This window comes from Melospiza georgiana, chromosome 1 (genome assembly GCF_028018845.1).
Source record: "Melospiza georgiana isolate bMelGeo1 chromosome 1, bMelGeo1.pri, whole genome shotgun sequence".
NCBI lineage: Eukaryota > Metazoa > Chordata > Aves > Passeriformes > Passerellidae > Melospiza > Melospiza georgiana.
The window spans coordinates 63,833,572-63,854,155 of record NC_080430.1 but is presented as its reverse complement, the minus strand read 5'-3'; the positions used below and the strand labels follow the sequence as shown (position 1 = coordinate 63,854,155).

General features: G+C 36.0%; 1 protein-coding gene across 1 annotated transcript in view; it reads left to right on the top strand.

Moving 5' to 3' along the window:
• The window catches only part of CDKAL1 (CDK5 regulatory subunit associated protein 1 like 1), a 379,153-nt gene that overhangs the window by 244,194 nt on the left and 114,375 nt on the right, over positions 1–20,584 (top strand). The window contains exon 11 of the mRNA XM_058022013.1: positions 4,664–4,809. Coding sequence (XP_057877996.1) covers positions 4,664–4,809 — 146 coding nt within the window. The remainder of the gene's footprint in view (positions 1–4,663; positions 4,810–20,584) is intronic.

Sequence of the window (20,584 nt, the reverse complement as noted above, 5' to 3'; positions counted from 1 at the left end):
ACAAAGGGATGAAGTTTTGAGAAAGTGCCATTTTGTCATGTTTCCATATGGACGAGGATTTCTTTGGGCTTCACTGCTGGCAGAGGACAAAATCCTTTTGCTAGCAAGCAAGCTATTCACATTATCGTGACTCAAACACAAGACAGAATTCAAATACTTGGATTTTTGCCTGCTTTAGGTAAGGGGAAAGAATTGCTGTCTGAACAGCTTGCTGGTACTGCCATAAAGATGCACAGGTATTGATGTTTATTGTCTCCGCAATTTTCTGTGGTTGCACATGGTGTCACTGCAAACAGGAGGTGTGATTTTCTGGTTAGGTGGTTAAATTTGTGTATTGTAATTGCTAGGATAAAATACACTGACTAGATAGAAATCTTTCTAGTAGTGTGCTTTGTGTTCTAATGTACTCCAGCTGCTAAGGACTGGAAAAAAATATTTCATATGTGATCAGTATCCTGAAGGATGCTTCACATATATTGTTATTTTCCAAATGGAGATGATGCCTATTTTCATAGAGTCAGGTTAAAACAAATTGTGCTACTTTTTGACCTTTTAGTTCCTACATGATACTTCATTTTTGTGTAGTGCATCCCTTCATTCATAGACACATTATCAGATTCCAGGGAAAAGCAACAAAAGGCAATCAGCCGTTTCAGTCATGTTGAAAGACAGAAAGTTTCTTTCACAGTGATATAGTTTCAAAACGTTGCTCATTTATTGTTTCCAGATGGAAATAAAATTCTTGGTTTTTTTTTTTTTTTCTAACTGAAACATGTAATTATACCTAGTAATGCAGAGCACTTCAGAAAAAAATAAATGTATATAATTATAGAAAATCAACAGGAAATAGATGTTAAGCTTAGAATGTTGAGACATGATGAAGTAAAAATATGCATTAGCCCGTGATGTCCTTCAAATACTCTTTGGGATATTAACTAATAGTTTTATTCAGTGATGAAATCTGATAGTCTATGTGCAATCTGTAGTATGGGAAAATCTGTCAGCATTGACTAAGTATGACTGTTAAGTGCAGAGTAGTTGTAATTTAATCAAACCTATGTGGCAAAGAACTTCAGTGTTATTTTTGTGGTAGGGAGGATGAAAGATAAGACTGGAACAGTCTTACCTTAAAGCTACAGGTCAGAATGTGATATTTCTATCTGAACAGTGCAAAGTTTGGAAGATTGATTTATCCAGATTTCTGATGCAATCAAGCAAAGCTTTTGTTTAATTAATTATTCTGTTTCCTTCTGAATGGCTCATTCAGAATTTCTGGTTATAAAAGGTAAATTTGAGACCACCAGCAGTACTTAGAAGTGAGTGACAATGAAAGAGTGGGTCATCAGGTGTTTCAGTCTTGTGTTTGGTTTGTGTGAATAATTTGTGTTGTGCTAAATTCACAAAGTTAATTGTTACAGTCCTCAAGTACCTGCTGGGGAATCAGTTTATCATTAGGATCTTTGATTCAAAGCACATGCAGTGCATTTTGTGTAACTTTAGATACAGAAATCAAGTAAAGAAAGAAGTTCACAGTATAAAGAGCTGTTTGCAACCTCCTCATCTCTAGAAGGAGCTTTGAGTGTCCATAAGATCCCTGAAACCCATGACCACAGCAGCTAGGCTGTGTTAGTGTTCCCAGACAGACCATGTGTGTATTGCATGTGAATTTCTGCTACACATGGCAAGCTATTTACTCTCTAAAGAATGCCAGTTCTTTTGATATGGAGTATCTTTCTGAACCAAAGTGATGCAGTGGAATAATCAATAATGGTTTTGAGCTTCCAGCTGTAGCTTTTACTGTATGCAGGGATCTGTAGGGATAGTTGAAAAGTTCAGATAATTAATGCCAGGCATTTTACATCCCACTGGTACAGAACCAAGGGTAATTACTTTAAATGACAACAGTTGTGTTCTTAATCCTGAAAGTTATCGACAACAGTGATCGCAGAAAACATGTGTTTTCTTTCTTTTACATGGGGGCTAACTGCAAGAAGCAATTCCGATTAGTCTTGTTTAACACTGGGTGGTGGACACCATTGGTTTGGTTCCTCTTACAGGAAGTGCAGTCAAAAGCTCCCTCTTGGCCCCCTGAAAGAGATCAACTGTGAGACCAGAAGGATTCTACATGTTACTGTCAGACCAGCAGCTAGTGGCTTTGGGGTTGGTTGGGTGCTTTGGTTTTTTTGAATTCTCTGAGTAGGAAAATTGAGATTTTAGAATTTGCTTTTCATTCTTCACCATAACATTTTCATTGTTTAAGGTGAATATGAGAAATAAAACCAACATTTTCATGTAACTAGAGAATTTCCACATTTGTGACTTTAAAAATCTAAACTTCATGGTAAAACAAGGTAGGGTTTTTAAGATCGAATATTTCTATCACAAACAAACAGACACAGTGAATCTGTTTGGGTTTTTGTTCTATCAGATGTTTCTCAGCCTTACAAAAGTTGGAATAAAATAACACTTCCATATCTGGAAATTCTAATGATTTATTACTCTCAAAAAGAATTCACAAACTGATCTCATATTAAAGAGTGTTATTCAGAAGATGCAAAATTTGAGAGGAATGACAAAGAATTTTTTTTCCTATGTCATAGGGTGAGTTATTTTAAGAACTTGGCAGATTTAGAAGCACGTTATGAAACATGACTTTCGTTCATTCCTTATATCATAAATCTGTCTTTGAAAACTGAATAAAGTACTTGGAACCAAGAGACAAGCACAATAATAGGCTTGTGGTCCATAGCTTAATTTTCAGCTCATATTTTCTGTATTTTAGAAACATATTTGATTACTGATAAACAGAAAAGTCACAAATGACTACAAGGATGCTTCATATAAATTACATTCACAAGATTTTCTAAAGCTTAAAAAAAGAAAGTTTCCCACTTTTAGGTACTTGTTCTGTACAATTTCATTTTTGAAAATATGTTCTAGCTGAACATCTACAATTATTAAGGGCAGAGATAAGTATAGTTCCATTTGAATTGGACACAAAATCTGTGTGGATGCATGGTGGCCTTTTCTTCACTCCTTTTTCCTGAAACCAGCTACCTCCAGCTTCCACTTAGAGCCAGGTTCACTGCCCACAGCCTTTCTGTGTATCAAATTGTGTGAAATTCTGTGTATGAAATTGAGTTTACATACCTGAGATGGAGTAGCTGTTGCCTTGAATAATGTAACCACTTCTCTGAGACATTTATGTAATAGGATCTTAGACAGAAACTTTCAAAACTGCTTCCAGAAGTGATTTGATAGAGTTTCAGATTTTGTACATATCTGTTTGTCAGATGAAAAGTGAGTATTGAGAGAGCATTTTTTTCTTCTTGTTCTAAAAATCAGTACTTTTAAAAGCTGAGCTCCTGCAAAGGAAAAGTCTTGAGGATGTCTGCCTTTGCTTTGAACAATCTAGGGCAGCCTTTTAGAAATACAGAGAGAAAATCTAGATGCGTAACTAATATTGCTGATTAATGGTCTGGAAAAAATTGTAAATAGTTGCAGCTTAAAAAGTAAATATGGCAGCAGTATGTGTTGTCAGCCAGAGTATCTGTGCCATCAGAGAAAACAGCAGAAATGGCCTGAGTGAGCCTGACTGGAGCACACAGAATGCACTGGCAGAAGAGCAGTGCTCAGTCCCAGGCCATTTCCTGAATGCCCACAGCTCAGGGAGAAAGGGAAAATCAAAAACCATATGTGAAGACCTGCTTGTTCATGGTATATGGTTCTTTGCCCAAGTTCACTTATTTGTTGCAGGACAAAGATTTACAAGCAGTATGGTACCATGTTGCACACAGTCTCAATGCTGGTTGGTTTCAACTTTAAAAAATATTTAAACTTTTTTGCTTTACTGTATGTCCTTAATTGGTTAAATAATTAAAATGAGAGAAACCGGACCACCATATTCTATTCTGTCTCACATTCCTTCTCCTTGCCAAGCCTCTGTTGGGAGGTTGGTTTGGCTTTCATTAGGTTTGGTTTTGCATTTTGCTCTTACCTTTACTTTTTTTTTCCCCCCCGACCTTTTGCGTTTGTACAAAGTGTATCACATCCTGTGTCTCTTTCCAACTGTCCCTCCAGTTTTAAGCTGCCTCCTGATTAATTCTATTCATATTATAGCCAAGCACTTTTAATTTCAATCCTTTTCTCTGAAGTAACACAGGCAACATTTCAGACCAGTATTGGAGCATGTTTGCAAGTGGTGAGGTGTACCTTAATTAGCAACTGGCTGACTTTAGGGATGCTCCAATTACAGACATTCTCATTTTGGTATCTAAGAAGTTACTTCATTCCAACAAGAAAGCAACTAATGCTTGCCATCTTCTGAAAACAGCCACTGTCTGAAATCACCAATTTTCATAATACTTTGCCTCTGAAATTTTCTTTTAATTGTGTAATCAATACTACATAGGGAATGTGATCCCTTTGTGATCGCTATCTCAAAGGAAATTTGATTTCATCACTTTCTTCTTATTTTCTCCTAAAAAAAAATTGCTTTCAGATATTTTCACCTGTCCCTACTGTTTCAAACTGGGCTGGGGCAATTTAGTATTGTTTGGGTTTTAGAAGTATTACTGCTGATACTTACCCCATATATTAATCTGAGTTTTCCGTATTATTTTCATAATGCTTTAAAGCTTCTTTTTCTTTTAATAACTCTCAGGAAATGGCCAAGATTCTCAATCATCCAAGAGTGTATGCTTTTCTACACATACCAGTCCAGTCAGCCTCTGACAGTGTGCTCATGGACATGAAAAGAGAATACTGTGTGGCAGACTTCAAACAAGTGGTGGATTTCCTTAAAGAAAAGTAAGTCTACTAATAATTGAGAAAATGACAGCGTTGGGTTTGTTGCAATGTCAAGAACATGTGGCTGAAAACACAATTATTTGCAACTTCATAATTAAGGTATGAAAAAAATGAGGTCCTTTAAGCTTTCAAAGTCTTTGAGTTTTCTGTAAGCCCCTTGATGTGGTTGGCCCCTATGCTCAAGCTTTTATAAGCATCTTAAATCTCTGCGTGACATGCTTTTAATTTGTCAATATATTCCTAATCTTTTCCAAAAAATGCATTCTTAAATGATTTTTTAGACATAAACTACTATATATAGATTGCTTGAAGTTGGAGTTACTGAAGTTGTCTTTAATGTGGCTTTAGAGCATTGCACACTTTGTGTACAGGAGATGATCCAGCTCCAGCAAATGTAAATGGCTTGGTTTTGTGTTTGTTCTAATAAGTATTTTATGTCCTATATCTTATGTAAATTTGCATCAATATAGTAACACTCTAATCTTGCTTAGGGGACTGATCAGTTCTAGATTAATTTCAAAATTATTTCCCTTAACAACAGAGCTAATTGTGAGAAATGAAAAAATGTATCATTAATGTATTTGCTTATGCTGACACCAAGATGAGAGTTGCATCTACCTGCAAAGCTTTTGTAACTACAAGTAATAATTTCATATCCAAGGAAGTATTTTCTTATCCTTTAAAAAGTAAATAGTGACATATTTTGATGGATATTTCTGCACTGATTGTCAAAAAACCATGTGTCTGGAGAATAATTTCTGACATCTTGTTTGGCTACTTTCTCTCTTTCTGCTTCCTTTGTTTGTGTGGTCGTTCAATGACTTAAGGCAGTGGCATTTTACCTTTGACTCTTATCTTATATTAAAATACTGGTACATCAAACCAATCAAACTTTCATAATCAGTTTTTTTGTGATAATTGAAAAATTGAGAAGCCTTGCTATGTAAAACATGTCATCTAATAGCTGCATGGGAATTACAATATGTAAGAAAGAAAGCCAACTGTGACACAATAGAATCTGTTTTGCAAACTGAATGTGTAATTTATAGGACATTCCAATGCATCTAGGACAACTGATGGAAATGGAGCTGCTTGTCTTCATACAGGTTGATTTGCATTAATTTTCCACCACAAACAATGCCCATGAATTCTTGGCACTAAATTTCATGTGACTATGGATCAGTGTTAGTTTTTAATTAACAGATGTATTGTATTCCCACGTATCTTAAGTGGAACTGTGTCAGTTCATGTCTTAGTTGACTTGAAGTTGATTCATTATTCTCTTCAGTAGTTTTAGCATTGGAAGCTATTATCATAACAGCAGCTGGATTTTCGATAACCAAGTATAGCTGGCACATGTTGGGGCATATGGGGATTTATTAAATCATTCAGCTCTTGCACACAGCAAAGAGTGAATTACTTAATACCCAAATTTAAAACAGCTGGTCACTGAGCATACAGTAATGTAAGTCATACGTCTTTTTCCAGGGCTTTTTTGTAGTGAACTTAACAAGGAAGAAAACTGGTTTGATGTCTTGATTTTAAAAAATAATAAACTTTATTTATCCTGCTTATTAAGAAAATACCAAACTATCTAGTAGTTCCTGTTAGAAAATAGTCTCCAGATATTAAGATGGAAAAATCTTTGCACTATATGGCAGCAGGATAAAGAAGCCATGCAAAGTAGAGAAAATGTTTTGGATCTTTGAACATGTGCTCATCTGTAAAATGAAAGGTTGTTTTCTTTGCCCTTAAGAGCATAGAGTCTTTGTTGGTAGACTTTACTCTCATGACAGCAGCCAGCTATTACATTCTCATGTAGATATTCCTATAAAGATCTCAGCACAAAATTTACCAGAACTTAACATGGCTGCAGACAAGTCCAGAGGCTAGATCCAGAATAGCTAAAAATAAATATGTGTTTAAACTACTTTAATAGCCAAAAGGGATTATTTCTATCTCCCATTTATCAAAAAGGTAAAATAAACTAAAAGTAGAATACCCTAGATCTCCTTTCTCTATTGCTGGGGCCATAAAATTATCTAGAAGCTTCCTACACAAAATGTACAAGGACTTATCAGTAGATTGCAAATGTCACCTTTGTCTCTAGAATGTAACATCTGCTCTAATAGTAACTTCACAAAAAGTTTTATTAAAGCAATAATTATATAGGTGAAGAAGTAGAGCCATGCATCAAAGAATGCTAATGGTCATCGGTTAAGTGTTTAATAACTTGTATTCAAGTATCTAAACACATAACATTTAGTCCAGCAAGTAAAAATGAAAGGAAAAAGGAGAAGAAACAGCTATGTCATAATTTTTGTTTTGGAACCCCAAAGACATACCAGCTGATTTCTGAATCTTTTTCTCCATCAGGCCAACAAAACACTCTGAAGCTTTTTTTCTCCAAGAAGGAAAAAAAATGCTTTTCGTTCCTCTAGAGAGCCTTCCTCTGAGTGACTGCAGAGGTATCTTCTTCGTAGTGAGGATTTATTTATATCCTGCTGAGCGCAGAATACCTTATAGAGAAGTTAGAGTTCTCCAAGAGTACTCCAGACAGAGTACTCTCTATATTGAAACTCTCTTTTTAAAAAGAATGGAGCATTCTTGACACTCTGTGTCTGTGAAGTTAGAAATGTCACATTTTTTCTCTTTTTGAGGAAAAACTCTCTGCAGGCATGAGCAATAGAAATGAATTTTAAAAATGAGAATTGATGTTCTAGTGCTGGCTTTTGATATGCAACTCTTTGTATTTCTGAGCCACTCTCCCCAACCATGTGCCAACACTTTTAGTTTACTATGAAGATCAATAGCAAAATGCATAGAATATAAAGCAAGAAAGGCAAATCTGTTAGACTGTGAAAAACTGAGATACAGAAGGCTTCTTTTACACTTCTTTTTTAGAAATTCCTTCTATCATATTTTGTACTTTTTTGCACTAAAATTTCAGTAAGCTTGACTAATCAGGAAAATACTGTTGAGCAGTGGATTCGCCAATCTGCATATATCTGGAAATCTAATATACAGATAGAGATATATAGATATATAGATATATTTCCTGAGTATTTATTTTTAAGCTGTTCTAGAGAGCAACAGCATAAAGTGAGGATGTACTGATTAATGTAGAGGGTGTGCAGAGTCTGTAGGGACTAAGTAAGAACTAGTGCCCTGGTCTGTGGTCTCTGGGGACTAATAGAGTAGTCTGCAGGCACTATTCACAAGACTGATTCCTGCATGAGTTTGCAACTAAATAGAAGACTTCTAGAAATTGCTGCTAAATTAATTTAATCCAGAGACAAATTTAGTCTTTTATCAAAAAGTCTTCTTTTTGGTGTCATTGTATCAAAATGTGAGTTGTTTTTCAAGTGATCTCAACTTTCAAGATTCAGCATACATTATATTTCTGAAAGGTGATGTTTGTAGTTGCAAAAAGAGCAAGACAGCTTTAATTATTTTGAATTTCTGAAACTTAATCCCCTGAAATTTACTTTTGATGGTAAAAGCAAACAACTGGAATATATCTGAGTTAAAGAAACCTGAGATCTGAATGTCATATTTTGTAATTGCTTGAATTATCAGCAATGTGAATATATACCCATTAAAAAGTCTTTAGACTGGTAATGTGTTTTCCAAATTTGCTTTTGTTCTCCAGACTATATTCTCTCACCTTTTTAGTTTGTGAAGTGATTCTGATGTTCATCAAAGTTTATATTTATGTGTCCTATTACTGCTGCTTGATAAGAGACTTGTAAACCCAAAATCTAGACAAATAGAAAAGTAGGGAAATTTAGAGCTAGACTGAAAGACTATACCTTTCTGTTTTGGAGAACGAGTAATTCTGAAGAAAAGCCTCCCAGTTTGTTTTTGTTTGTGTCCTGAGATAGGAGCATAACATTAATTGTGGGTGGCTGCTGCTGTTCATTTGAGACTGTCTCATAACTCAGACTGAAACATTGGAGCTTTCCAATATCATCAGAAGGCCAGCAAACTTGGTCTGCCAGCAGAGAAGCCACAGCTCTGTCAGGCAGACAGTTCTGGGGTTTCTTTTCACTGGGTCTCCCTTTTCCATTAAAATCAGACCTACTCAAAAGGCTCTCTGAGCCTCCATTACTTTTTTCTGTAATCAAACCTTGATTTTTCAGCACAGGTAGATACATAATTACTGAGGTTGGAAGAAGGCAGCAAAGGACCTAAAGTAGTGAATGTGTGCCGGGGAAAATAAATCACAAACTTGGAAGGAAATTCACTCAAGTGCAATCTGAAGACCTAATTGCCCAGCATTGCAGACAACTGCCTGATGTCCCAGGAAACTAGAGATATTGTGCAAATTGAGAGAAGGTGTTACACAGTCCTTTTGGGACTGCTGGCTTCAGCAAGGCTCCCTACTTCCCTGACATTCACTGAAAGTAGAATCAGAGGGCCATGAAAAGAGTCATTTTAAAATAACCATTTACTATTTTTATATACCTTTTTCTACTCACTTTCAAAATGCAGGTAATTATGAAGTAGACTATATCAACTCCCTCACTTTTTTATAATGTGAATGTGTTTCATTTTCTTTCTCAAAATGCACTTCTGTTTCTCAGAGAGAGACGTTGTTGAGCTCATTTTGCAGACGTGCAAATCGTGTCCCTAACAAACCTTGACAAGGCTTTCAGATTGGGGCTTTTTTTAATGGGTTTTAGCACGTCTGTTCTGTCAGTCTGACTACTGCAAATGCAAATGTCATCTGTTTAAAATCCTTATTACGTTCTCTGCTAAGAAATTGCTGAGTGTATTTGGTACTTATCTGTAATTTTATACCTCAGTCTCTAGACTCTTCTCTCTACTCTGTCTTTTGTCTGCTCTTGGAGTCTGAACTAATCACTTTACCAAACGTGTCTCTTTTTTTTCTTATGTTTTAAATTAATTGAGTGTCTTTAAAAGGTATTGAATTAGCACCAAAAGCTAGAACATGGGTGTTTTTTATCACATAGTACAGAGGTATATTCAAGTTGGTGTCTGGACTTGACCCTATTGCTTCATGGTGTAGCTTTTGATGGACAACCTCCTTTTTATCACAGGATTTGTTGCCTGTAATTGTCTTGAAATTTAAATTTGGACTTAGGTAGGTTTATAACCCTTCCTGCCCTGCATTTGATTGACAAGGCATTGGAAAGAGGTGTAAGTAGGAAAGAAGTTTCAAAGGTGCTGAACCCTTCCAGGTCCTTTTATTTCATTAGGATATTTTGAACATCAGCATTCATCAACCTACATTTCAAAAGTATGTTTTTCTTTAGAACTGACTGTGGAGAGACAAGTATTAGGTATTTCAGGATAGCCTTTTTTTTTTTTTTTTTTTACTAACTAATTGTAAGATGACTTCAACCTAGCTAAATGTTGTTTTAGGAGGGCAGTGTCTCCATTTTGGCCTATACAGCACTTTGCCCTTTTCTCAGCTAATGCTACTGCACCCTTGCTTTTTAGCGAGGACATACGTTTTTCCTAGAGAGGAAATAGAAGGCAAGAGAGCAATATCTGCAACTTCTTAATCTTTGTCTTTGCTGTTCTGCAGATTGTAATTCAGGTTTCAGTTAGTTCATTGAGAGATCTCTTTACTGCCATAGTTTACAGGATTGAATCTTTTGCCGCTTTGTGAAATACTAGTCACTGTTTGGTAGCCATAGTCTTTCATGCCAGATGCAAATGTTGGAGTTTTCTGGGCTGTCAACTCTCAGTTATCCTGTTGTTTGTGCATCTTGTCAGTTCATGTGTGAGGATGTACACATAAAAATATGGAAGTCCCAAGCAAATCATGTGATGTGATGTTAACATAAAATAATTCCAAATTTACAGACTACTTTGAAGATTAGTTGACACGAAATGTAAGTTCAACCTGTTTATTTTGAGGAAAATACTGTATAGGAAACTATGATTTCAAAATTTCCATGCTCTGTAATTTTTTTATATTAAGTCTCTTTGGATTCTGGATCACTTTGGGTCTTCGTACTGATCTGTTTAAGCAGGATGTGCATGCTTATGGGTACTCCCATTTTACAGCATTTTCCTCTAAATAATACACAGTTTTTTTCTGGAGATAAGAGAACTATTATGAGAGGTTTGGTTTGGGGTTTTTTTCTCCTGGTTCTGAGATTACTATTCAACTCCCTTAGTAAGAGCTGGAGGGTGAAGCCTGGGAAATAAAGTGCCCAGGATGAGCTCAACTTGCTGAGTACAGACTTAATGGGCACACAGGGCATTTGCTGTTCAAATCCTTTGGTCATAACACTGTGATGCTCTGCTTTGAAGGAATAATTTTTTGAATGGTTGCTGGAAAGAAAAGATATGTGCCCTGATGAAATGTAAAAGCAATTTCATCTGATTATTATACTTGGTTTACAATCTGGCTTACTCTTTTTGCTAAATATAAGTAGTGAAGTTGCTTAGAGGGATACTCTCTGTATGCAGTTATGATTAGGCTCTCCTTTTTCTGGGCAGCCTCATCTGCAGTTTTCTTCTGTAAAATCCTAATGTGGGAGTATTGTTGGGTGATAGAGTAGAAATTAGTAAAGTACATCCAATTCAGTTTCTTCAGTGTAGCAAGATGGTATCTTTTTTTCCTTTTTTCCTTTTTCCCCTGAAGGCATGTGAATGTGTTCTTTGGAAGTAATGATACAAAATCTGTAGTAAGGATATAAGGAAGGAATGCAGAAGTGGAAGTAAGTTTTAAAGCATTTAATATTTATGAGTTTAAATTCTTGTTTGTACTTATTGGGACATTTCTTTAGTGTTTTAAAGCAAAATAGCTAAAATTACTTTGGCTTTTTCCTGAGTACTTTTTTTTGATTGTGATCCACTTTCTTGAAACACAACCTGGGGAGGGAAGTCTAATTTGTTTTTAAAACAATAACTGTAATTAATATCAATTTGCTTAATAGCAGATTAACTTGGCATGTAATTCTCAGTTTTAATTTGCTCCTGAGCTTTTAAGCATATCCAAACATATATTAAGATGTATAAGTATTTGTGATAGCAGATTAGTACAGATATAAATATGTTTACACCTTATAGTGCTCAGATATGCATCAGAAAATTCTGATGATGGCATTAAATTTTCATATTTTACATGTTTCAGAAAAGTATTTGTTCATTTCAGTGTGTATTTTTTTCACATTTTTGCCATAGTACCAAGTAATGAATTCATTTTGTAAGCCATGTTATTCTGATCACATAGGACAATGTGACACAAAGGAGTTTTTGATGAAGGTGGTAGCTGGCTAGCTGATAAGTGCTGATTGAATCTACGTTTGTCGAACTTTCAGGGAAAATCAGTTGAAAAGAATGAAGAAATGAAAAAGGCAGTATTTCTGTAACTGTTCGGTACTTCTAGTGGTTATTTTTTTAAACACAAACTGCTTAAATGAAGAAAACTAGAAAACCGAAATATACAAAGTCTTTTAAACCTCTTTAAAAGTGTAGCTATTCAATTAAAACTGTTGCATTCAAGAAGCATGATAATTCTGGTACCCAGAGGTTTTGTCTGTATATTTATTTGAGGGCAGTGGTACAGATTACTTTGGCTAAGCTCAAATTTTGTTCATGCGCATCTTATGCTGGTCTGTGTAAAGTATTCAGAAATTGATGATACTCCTCTTTTTTAGTGAGAATGTAGTTTATAGTTGTAAACTTAGTATAACATGGCAAAATAGTCACAGACCTGAAACCTTAAAAGATTTTTGCATAAGACAAATATCTGACTATAACAGATGAATGTTTATTTTCCACAGCTGAACCACTTATCTCATGCACTTATAATTATTTTGTCTTTCTATTTTGCTCCTCATCATTATGTTGAGCTGTCATTTTGTTTCGTAGGAGTAATTGACAAAGTACAGCTGTTAAATTGCTTCATAACAGGACAGTATTGCAAGTATGGTTATATGTAAAGGCACAAGAGGCAGTGTAAATTCCTCTCAATCCACCTACTGGAAAATTGTAATTCAGATGCTAGTTCAAGCTGGAAAATGTTAGTATGTCCAAACACCTTTCCCATAGGAGAAGAGAAAGTTAGAGTGGCTGATTGTCAGCCATTTTGTCTTGAATCTGGAGAAAATATTTATTAGCAAAACCCAGAGGCCATAGAAATGAATTATCCTGTGGTTTGCTGGGTCAGATGCCTCCGTGGTTGGCCTCTGGAGGAGCCATGGCCCTCAGCAGGAGAGGCACCTCTGAGATCAGAACCCAGCTCCATACAGACTTGCAGTCAGCTCTGGGGTAATACCTTTTGAACATCTCAAACCCCAACAAACTTGGATCAGTCTTCTACAAAAAGCTTTGTATTACAGAAAAATACTGATCTCTCTGAGCTTTTATCTGCCTTCAAGGATTTTTGTTGAGACAAACTTCTCAACAAAACATAAGCCTCCAACTTACTACACAATGGTACACACATCTGAAGAATGGGTAGGGTGATCATAGAGCTGCTGCTGAATTTGTATGTGTATGTGTGTGTGTGTCTGTGTCCCACAGTTGATGTTTGGCCACTGTGCTTGGTCAAGGGAAATCTACTGTCCCAGACTCTGCAGAGTGAGGGAGGCAGACAGACAGACAGACAGACAGACTGTAGTGTTCAGGCTTGAACAACAGACTGGCACAATTTTTCCACTGCTGTGAGACAGCTGCTCCCACATTACTGACTTCAGGTTTGGGGAGTACCTGACTCACATGCTCGTTCCTAGAAATGGCCAAGGCAGCCAGCTGGATTCCCAGCTGTGACTAAGGAAGTATTTTTCCACGTAGCATACTCTACCCCTGCAGGCTCCCTCACTACCACAACCTTGCCACACAAACTGTAGCCATGATATTTTCTGAAAAATCCTTTCCTTAGGATTTTTCCTCCTGAGAAGCTGAGAAGCCTCAGGAACAAAATGTAAACATTCATTATCTGCTGCTGTGGAATGCAGCAGGTGGATCTGTGATTGGTCTCATGTGGTTATTGCTAATTAATGGCCAATCACTGTCAGCTGGCTCGGACTCTCTGAGACAGAAGCTTTTGTTATCATTCTTCTTTTTCTAGTCTAACTAGCCTTCTGATGAAATCCTTTCTTCTATTTTTTTAGTATAGTTTTAATATAATATATATCATAAAATAATAAATCAAGCCTTCTGAAACATGGAGTCAGATCCTCGTCTCTTCCCTCATCCTAAGACCTCTGCAAACACCATCACACACAAACCAATACACCTTTCTGTGGGGAGTCCTTAGTGCCATTTATCATAACATAGTCAACAGAACAGTTAGTGCTTCGCCGGAATATTTCAGAGTGTTGTACAGAAAGAATGTCCTAGTTGTCTGGATTTTGTTTTCAAAAATGTTAAAATTTTATATAAAAGATCAGACGTGATTTTGTTAAGATTTACAGTCCTGTGTTGTTTATGTCCTAAATATCATATAGAGTTAATGGCAGTAAGTCATAACATGCTTTGCTGCTGCTGGTTACCTTAGATAATTTAGCTATATTTTCTACAGAATGCAAATTTGTGAGGTATTTTGAGAGTTTTCATCATTACAAGAATAGAAGAAGCTGAAATCTGTCTCTTAACGTATGTTTTCACAAAATACAGCTTTTACTTGACAGCATTTAAGTGAAGTACAGTAATTATGACATTAAGTGATGGGATAATATTTCTGTGTTTTCATTAATAATGCAAATAAACATATTTTTTTCTTAAGGCAAATGTTCAAATAATTCTTAAGAACAAAAAATTGTTTTGTTGATTGAACTAAATGTGCATTGAAACAGTGATTATGTTAGTACAATGACAGTGGCAGGGAATTTTTAATTCTCTTTTTGCAATAAACATCTCTATGGGATATGTTCCCATCCCCTGCATAGACTTTGCACAGAAATTACTTGTTCCTTCCATTAGACTTCTGGAGCATCCAGAAGTTAACTTTGAGCATTATTCTTTCACTTTTTAACTCTGTCACAAAAGCCTGTTTCACATCCAGTTTAAATAATCTTTTAATACTCTTGATGAATTCTTGGTATGAATTTATCCTTTCTTTTTAAACTTCTATCCTGAGATTTTTCCTCTGATCTGCTAGGTTTTTTCCCCTTGAAACAAGAATGTATTTAATAACCTGGTATAAATGTGACTTTTCCTATTTCCCAGAATGTTAGTTTTGGTTTTTCTAAATTTTCTGATTGACTTCCTTCACAAATAAATAAAATGCCTTTATTACATTTACTTTTATTTTATTACTTTTTTATGAGGGGAAAAACACATTGCGTCTAAACACCTTATCTTTCTGATAATTGAGCCCTGAGCCAGAAACTCCCAATGGCATCTTCCACGTATTTACTTCCTAAATTCAGTTTTGTCAAGGAAATCAGAGTGCAAGTTCTCAGTTACTCCAGTAGCACCTGCATTGCCTCCACAGAAAGGCAGTGAAGGCAATGGTGAGGCACAGCCTCAAGGTGTGTGCTCTCCTTGTGCAGCTTTCTGCCAAGTTCTGAAACCCGCAGCAGGCCCAAAGAAGTGCTTTTGCTCTGGGAAGTGGTGCCTTTGCAAGTTTGATAACTGCTCATAGCCCAGGGTTATACTGAGATGCCATTGTTGCACCCTGTAGGCTGCCACAGTTAATGCAAATTTACCTTTATCACCAAAACAAGTTTGTTCTGGAATTATTAGCTGTGATTCTGGAGCACAGGATTTTAAAGTCCTGCATCTTTCTATTTACTTTTGCACACATACAATGGATTTTAGGCCTTGCATTATCTTTTGGGAGTTCACTACCGTCCTTGTCTGTGAAGGTAGCGTGTGTTTTAGCTGGAGGGAAAAAAGGGATTTGAGCTCTCATCACTGATTCTCCTTTTGTTCCTGTTTTCCATGAACGCAAGGGTAGCCCATGTAGTACTTCTGAAGTCCTTCTCCAAGGAGACATCCAACATTCAGCTATTTTAGGAAAGTCAATGTGCCTTACTTTTCTCCTTAAACCTCCTGCTTTCCTTTGCAGATACTTATTTTGTATCCTGCCTGCATTTCACCTTCTGTATGTTAGGGAAGAGCCCTAAAGAGCAATCCATGAAGATCTTGTATCTGGTGATGAAGAGTTCAGGCAGGTTAACAGATACCTCAGGCTCTCACAGTAGATGAGAGGAATGTTACAAAGCCATGAATAGGGTTCATCTGCTGCTTCTTTAATAGCTCCTTCAGTTAAACCTCACACAACTACACTCTGCATCACACCTTTGTATTTTTTATATGTGAAGTGGACATTTGAAACCACTGACATGTTTGCTAAGTGCTCCTGTGCCTAGCAAAAAGCTGCATTTGCCATAGCTCTCCTTCAGTCTTGGTTCATTTAGAGACACAATGTGCCCATCTTCAGATTTTCCATACTCTTGGAATGTTTGGAGTGACTGCAGGAGTCCCTCTGAGGAAGAGAGGTTATTTACTTGCCCGTAACAGATTTTACTTTGAGATATGCTGTCTGCACATTTAGCCCTTCCATTTAGCTGTGTTCCTTGCTTAGATCAAATCGGGGGACTCTGAGGAGGTCTGGGCTGCTCCTGTTACTACATGAACTACTGGCTGACAGATGTGGGCATGAAAGATGTTTCTTTGGATACTGCTGACATAAAACATCATAGTTCAGTGCTTGCTTACACCACCTTGTGATGACATGTAGGTGACTCATCTTCTCTGGTCTATAGGTGGATAACTGGTCTTTGCCTTCTCCATAGAATATTTCTTCTCTGTTATTTTTTGTTAACAGCAAGCTAGATGCCAAAGAAATTTTTTTATTGTTACTGTTTTCAGGGTTCAGTTTTTCCCTAAAGGGAGAAATACTAACATTTAAACCTATTAGGCTGAAAAATGGGGTATGTTCTAGAAGAAAAATGCAAGAAAATGAGAACTGTAAAATGTAATGAATATTTTCAAATTTTTTTTTCCTGATAAGGCAAAACCTATAAAAACCTTTAGAGAAATGCTAACTACTATGGCTTCTACTCAGCTGATAAGAAAGCCCAACCTACTGAAATTCCTGGAACTTCAATGCTGGCGCTGACACAGAAGGAAAGGAGGTGTTGTGAATTACAAAGACTTGCAATAGATCACAGAGGATGAAATATTTTTCATTAATGGACTCAAAGGTTAAATCAATAAATAATTTCTGAAGTTATTCCATGTTTTTCTACCTACTTCAAACATGTCTGAAATTCCCACCCACGTGAAATAAGGATTTTAAGAATGCTGTTACATAGATGGTAGTTTTGTATCAGTTGCTCAATATTCTCTCCATAATGAATGACTTTAAATTGTTTGAGATACAGCCTGTTTCATCCTTAATGATCCTAATTTGCTACTTCAGAGTTCCTTTTATACCATGCCTTCTGTTTTTCTCAAGGTTGAAAAGCCAGTGTCTGTGTTAGGCCCAACACGTTACACCCAGACACTGGATTTCAGCTTGGGAATTTAGTTTTTGCACCAGCCTTGTGGATCTTGCTGCCTAAGAACTCTTCATATTTTGTGCTGGTATTGCAGAGCCAAAAGGGCACTGTTGTGCCTGGCAGGCATTTGACAGGTTTTCCAGGTTCTTTAACTGATGCCCAAAGGCTATTGTGGAACATTGTGTGATTTGATAAAATTGGTTTCAGTGATACAGTCTGAATGCACACACTGCTGTTTCCACTGAATTGATTCGATTCCATTTTTATATTCTACTCCCTCTGTATCATACTTCGAGTATTTTATAAAATTATTCATTACATTTAAGTGGGCTTTAGCAGAAGGAGTTCATGGTAGTGATTACATTCAAACTTGTGTTCAGCTTGCAAAATTGAGTATTTATAACCACCTTATTTTATTCATTTGAGACATTTTTTCAGTTCCCTCTGTATTGATTTGATTTAATTCTGCAATTTTAGCTTGCTCCAGAAATTTGTTGGCTTTTGGGGAGGTCTCTTCCCCGGCAAATTGTAATATGATTTTCTGTTTAGAATGTTGGGAACCTCAGGAAAAACATGTTTTTTTTTCATGGCTGTCAGTCTTGCTATCAAAATCTCTCTCTTTGTTTCTATACTCATCTCTTTAGTGACAAAAGTTTTCAATTTTTTCCTTTTTCAGAACTATTAGATTTAATATTCCCATCTGATGACATCACCAATGTCCTTTCATAATGATGCTTTTGAAGGCTTTCAGTTCTCTTCCATTTCCTTCTTAAGTATTGCTTTTTTAACTTTTACCAACTCTCTGGGGACTGATGCTAGTTCCTGAGCAGTTGCCTTGCTCCATCCTGATTCTTATTTAGTTTTCAATGGTAAGTGTCCTGCCTAATTTACTAATTGTGGGATCTTCATAGACTCTGTTTGGGTTCTGGGACTTCATGTGCCAGGCCTTTCTGTCTTACCATGTCAAGACAGAAAAAAAAATAATTTTCCCTTAATCTTTAGATATTACTCCTGTGCTTTGAGTCACATTGCTAAACCCAATTGGTACTGATCCTGTCTGTTATCTAATTACATGTATTCATATGTGAGACAGAAGTTACTCATCTCAGTTACATCTTTATTCATCTTCTACTGCTATTAAATTTACTGAAACCTTATTCCCTAAATACAATTTTCATACATTACCTATCCAATGTTAATGGTTCAATGATGCCAAAGATCTTTAGTTGCCATAATTGGTATGCTGTCATATCTTTGAATTCTTCATAAAACATACTTTTAATTTTGTCTTTGATGATTCTTCAGTGATAACAGAATATTTTAGTTTTGTGCTAATTCTCTTTTAACTTTCAGTCACGGGCAGGTCAAATCAGGTAACTACTCACAACATCAAATTTCCTTAATTATTTCTCCACAGTATGAGTTTTTTTAACTCTGAGAACTTCATTTTCTGGCTATGTTACTACTTTACAATGTAAAAGCACATTTACATGGTGTGTGTTTCTCAGCATAACAGAGGACATCTGACAAATGGAAGGCCAAAATATTTCAGGTGACCACCTTCCAGCCTTTTGTTTGAATAGTTGCAGTTTCATTATCTTTTCCAAAGTTCTGGATTTTATTTGGACTTCATTAATAGTTATTGTTATATATATAATTCAATGTTATTATTACTTAGTAATACCTCTTCTCGTATTGACATGCAGTATTCCTTTTATGTTTTTCTGAAATTTTTTAAAATTTCCCACTTAGTGACCCTACCCTTAGTCAGCAAAGTGAATGGATTGCTTGAATGGATTAAGATTTGTGGCTGTGTACAGCCTGTCAGAGTGCTCAAAAAGAAGGGCACCTGAACTTCTACACATTTACCAGTCCTTTATTTTATTTAAAGCTTTTTACTGTGACAATAAACACTAATAATGTTATGGTAAGCTATCCTAATTGTCAGTATTAAGGTATCTGCAACTTGGTGACACACTGAAAGTGAAGTAGTTCACTGAACTGAACAGAGAGAAATGGATAAGGGCTTCCCTGAGGCAACAGTGTCCATTGATTCTGTATTGTTTTAACTTTGTCATTGTCAAGCTAACAGTGTACATTTAAAATACCATCTTTTCTTCTCCTGACTTTGCCTCTGATGTCCCCTATGTGTTGCTTGGCTGCATATATGAATCTGAATGTCCTTCAAAACTTTTGAAGGAATGCATGCATTAATTACTTCAGTTAACCCCAATATTCTAAACTGATTCTGTCTTTTACAAAGAAATGTTCTTAAATTACTGGCATTCTAGGCAAAGGAAGCTGCTGCCAAAACATTACAAACATGAAGTGTGTAAGAACCTGGCTGGTTGAGGCCATTCTTCTGAGAGGTTAACTAGGTACTGTTAGAAAACTGTTCAGGAACTGTTAACTGAGAGGTTAACTGGGAACTGGTAACTGTTTTAGTGCTGATTTCCTGGTGATTTTGCTTTTTCTGCCTAGTGTTCCTCAAGCAACATAGCAGACTAAGCCCATTTCTCCACTTGGAAGAGAAGCCATAATATTTAGCTTTAAATTGTGTCTTAGTAACTGACACATAAAATAATATTTTATTTTTATGGACCAATCTCGTATAATCTCTTGTATTCTGAACTCACCTGCTCTTTGGGTATACCTGAGAACAAAACAGACCCTTCTCACAGCCATTCTGCTACCTTCCAGTTAGCCAAGTGAATTGTCCTGGCTCATAAAAATGGATATTATTTCTGGTGTGATTTCTTTAAATTCAGATTGTTATCAGAGAATGTCATGAATGGGATGAGACATTGATCTGCAGATGGTGTTTGTTGTGTACTATCACTCCAGTGATGCCCATTACCTTAACAGTCAAGCCCAGTTCTTTCTGAATATTGTTTTGATTATATTTTTTAATGAATGAATGAATGAACAATTCTTTATACATGCCCTTTGAAATATTTACTTCATAATTTCTTTAAATTTATTCTTGCAAGGTAAATTCTCTGTTTCCCAGTGATCCAAGTTATATTGCATTATGCTGATTGAAGTATGATTATATTGAAATATAATTAACTTTATCTTATCACACTTTAATTAGTAAAGCACACTGGATTTCTTTGAAGTTAAGCTCATGGGTTTTGGCTTAATAAGGAAATAGCATTGCTTGTGAGTGTGAAGTGTTACCTCTGAAAATATAATTCTGAAGCTATATAGGTGGTGTGTTCTGAGTACATCCCAATCATCGTGTCACACTTTGGTCTGAAGTTAAGACCATATAGTCACATTTGCCAATGGATCATGAAATGAAAATGAAAAACTTTGAAGTTACATGATAGCAGCTT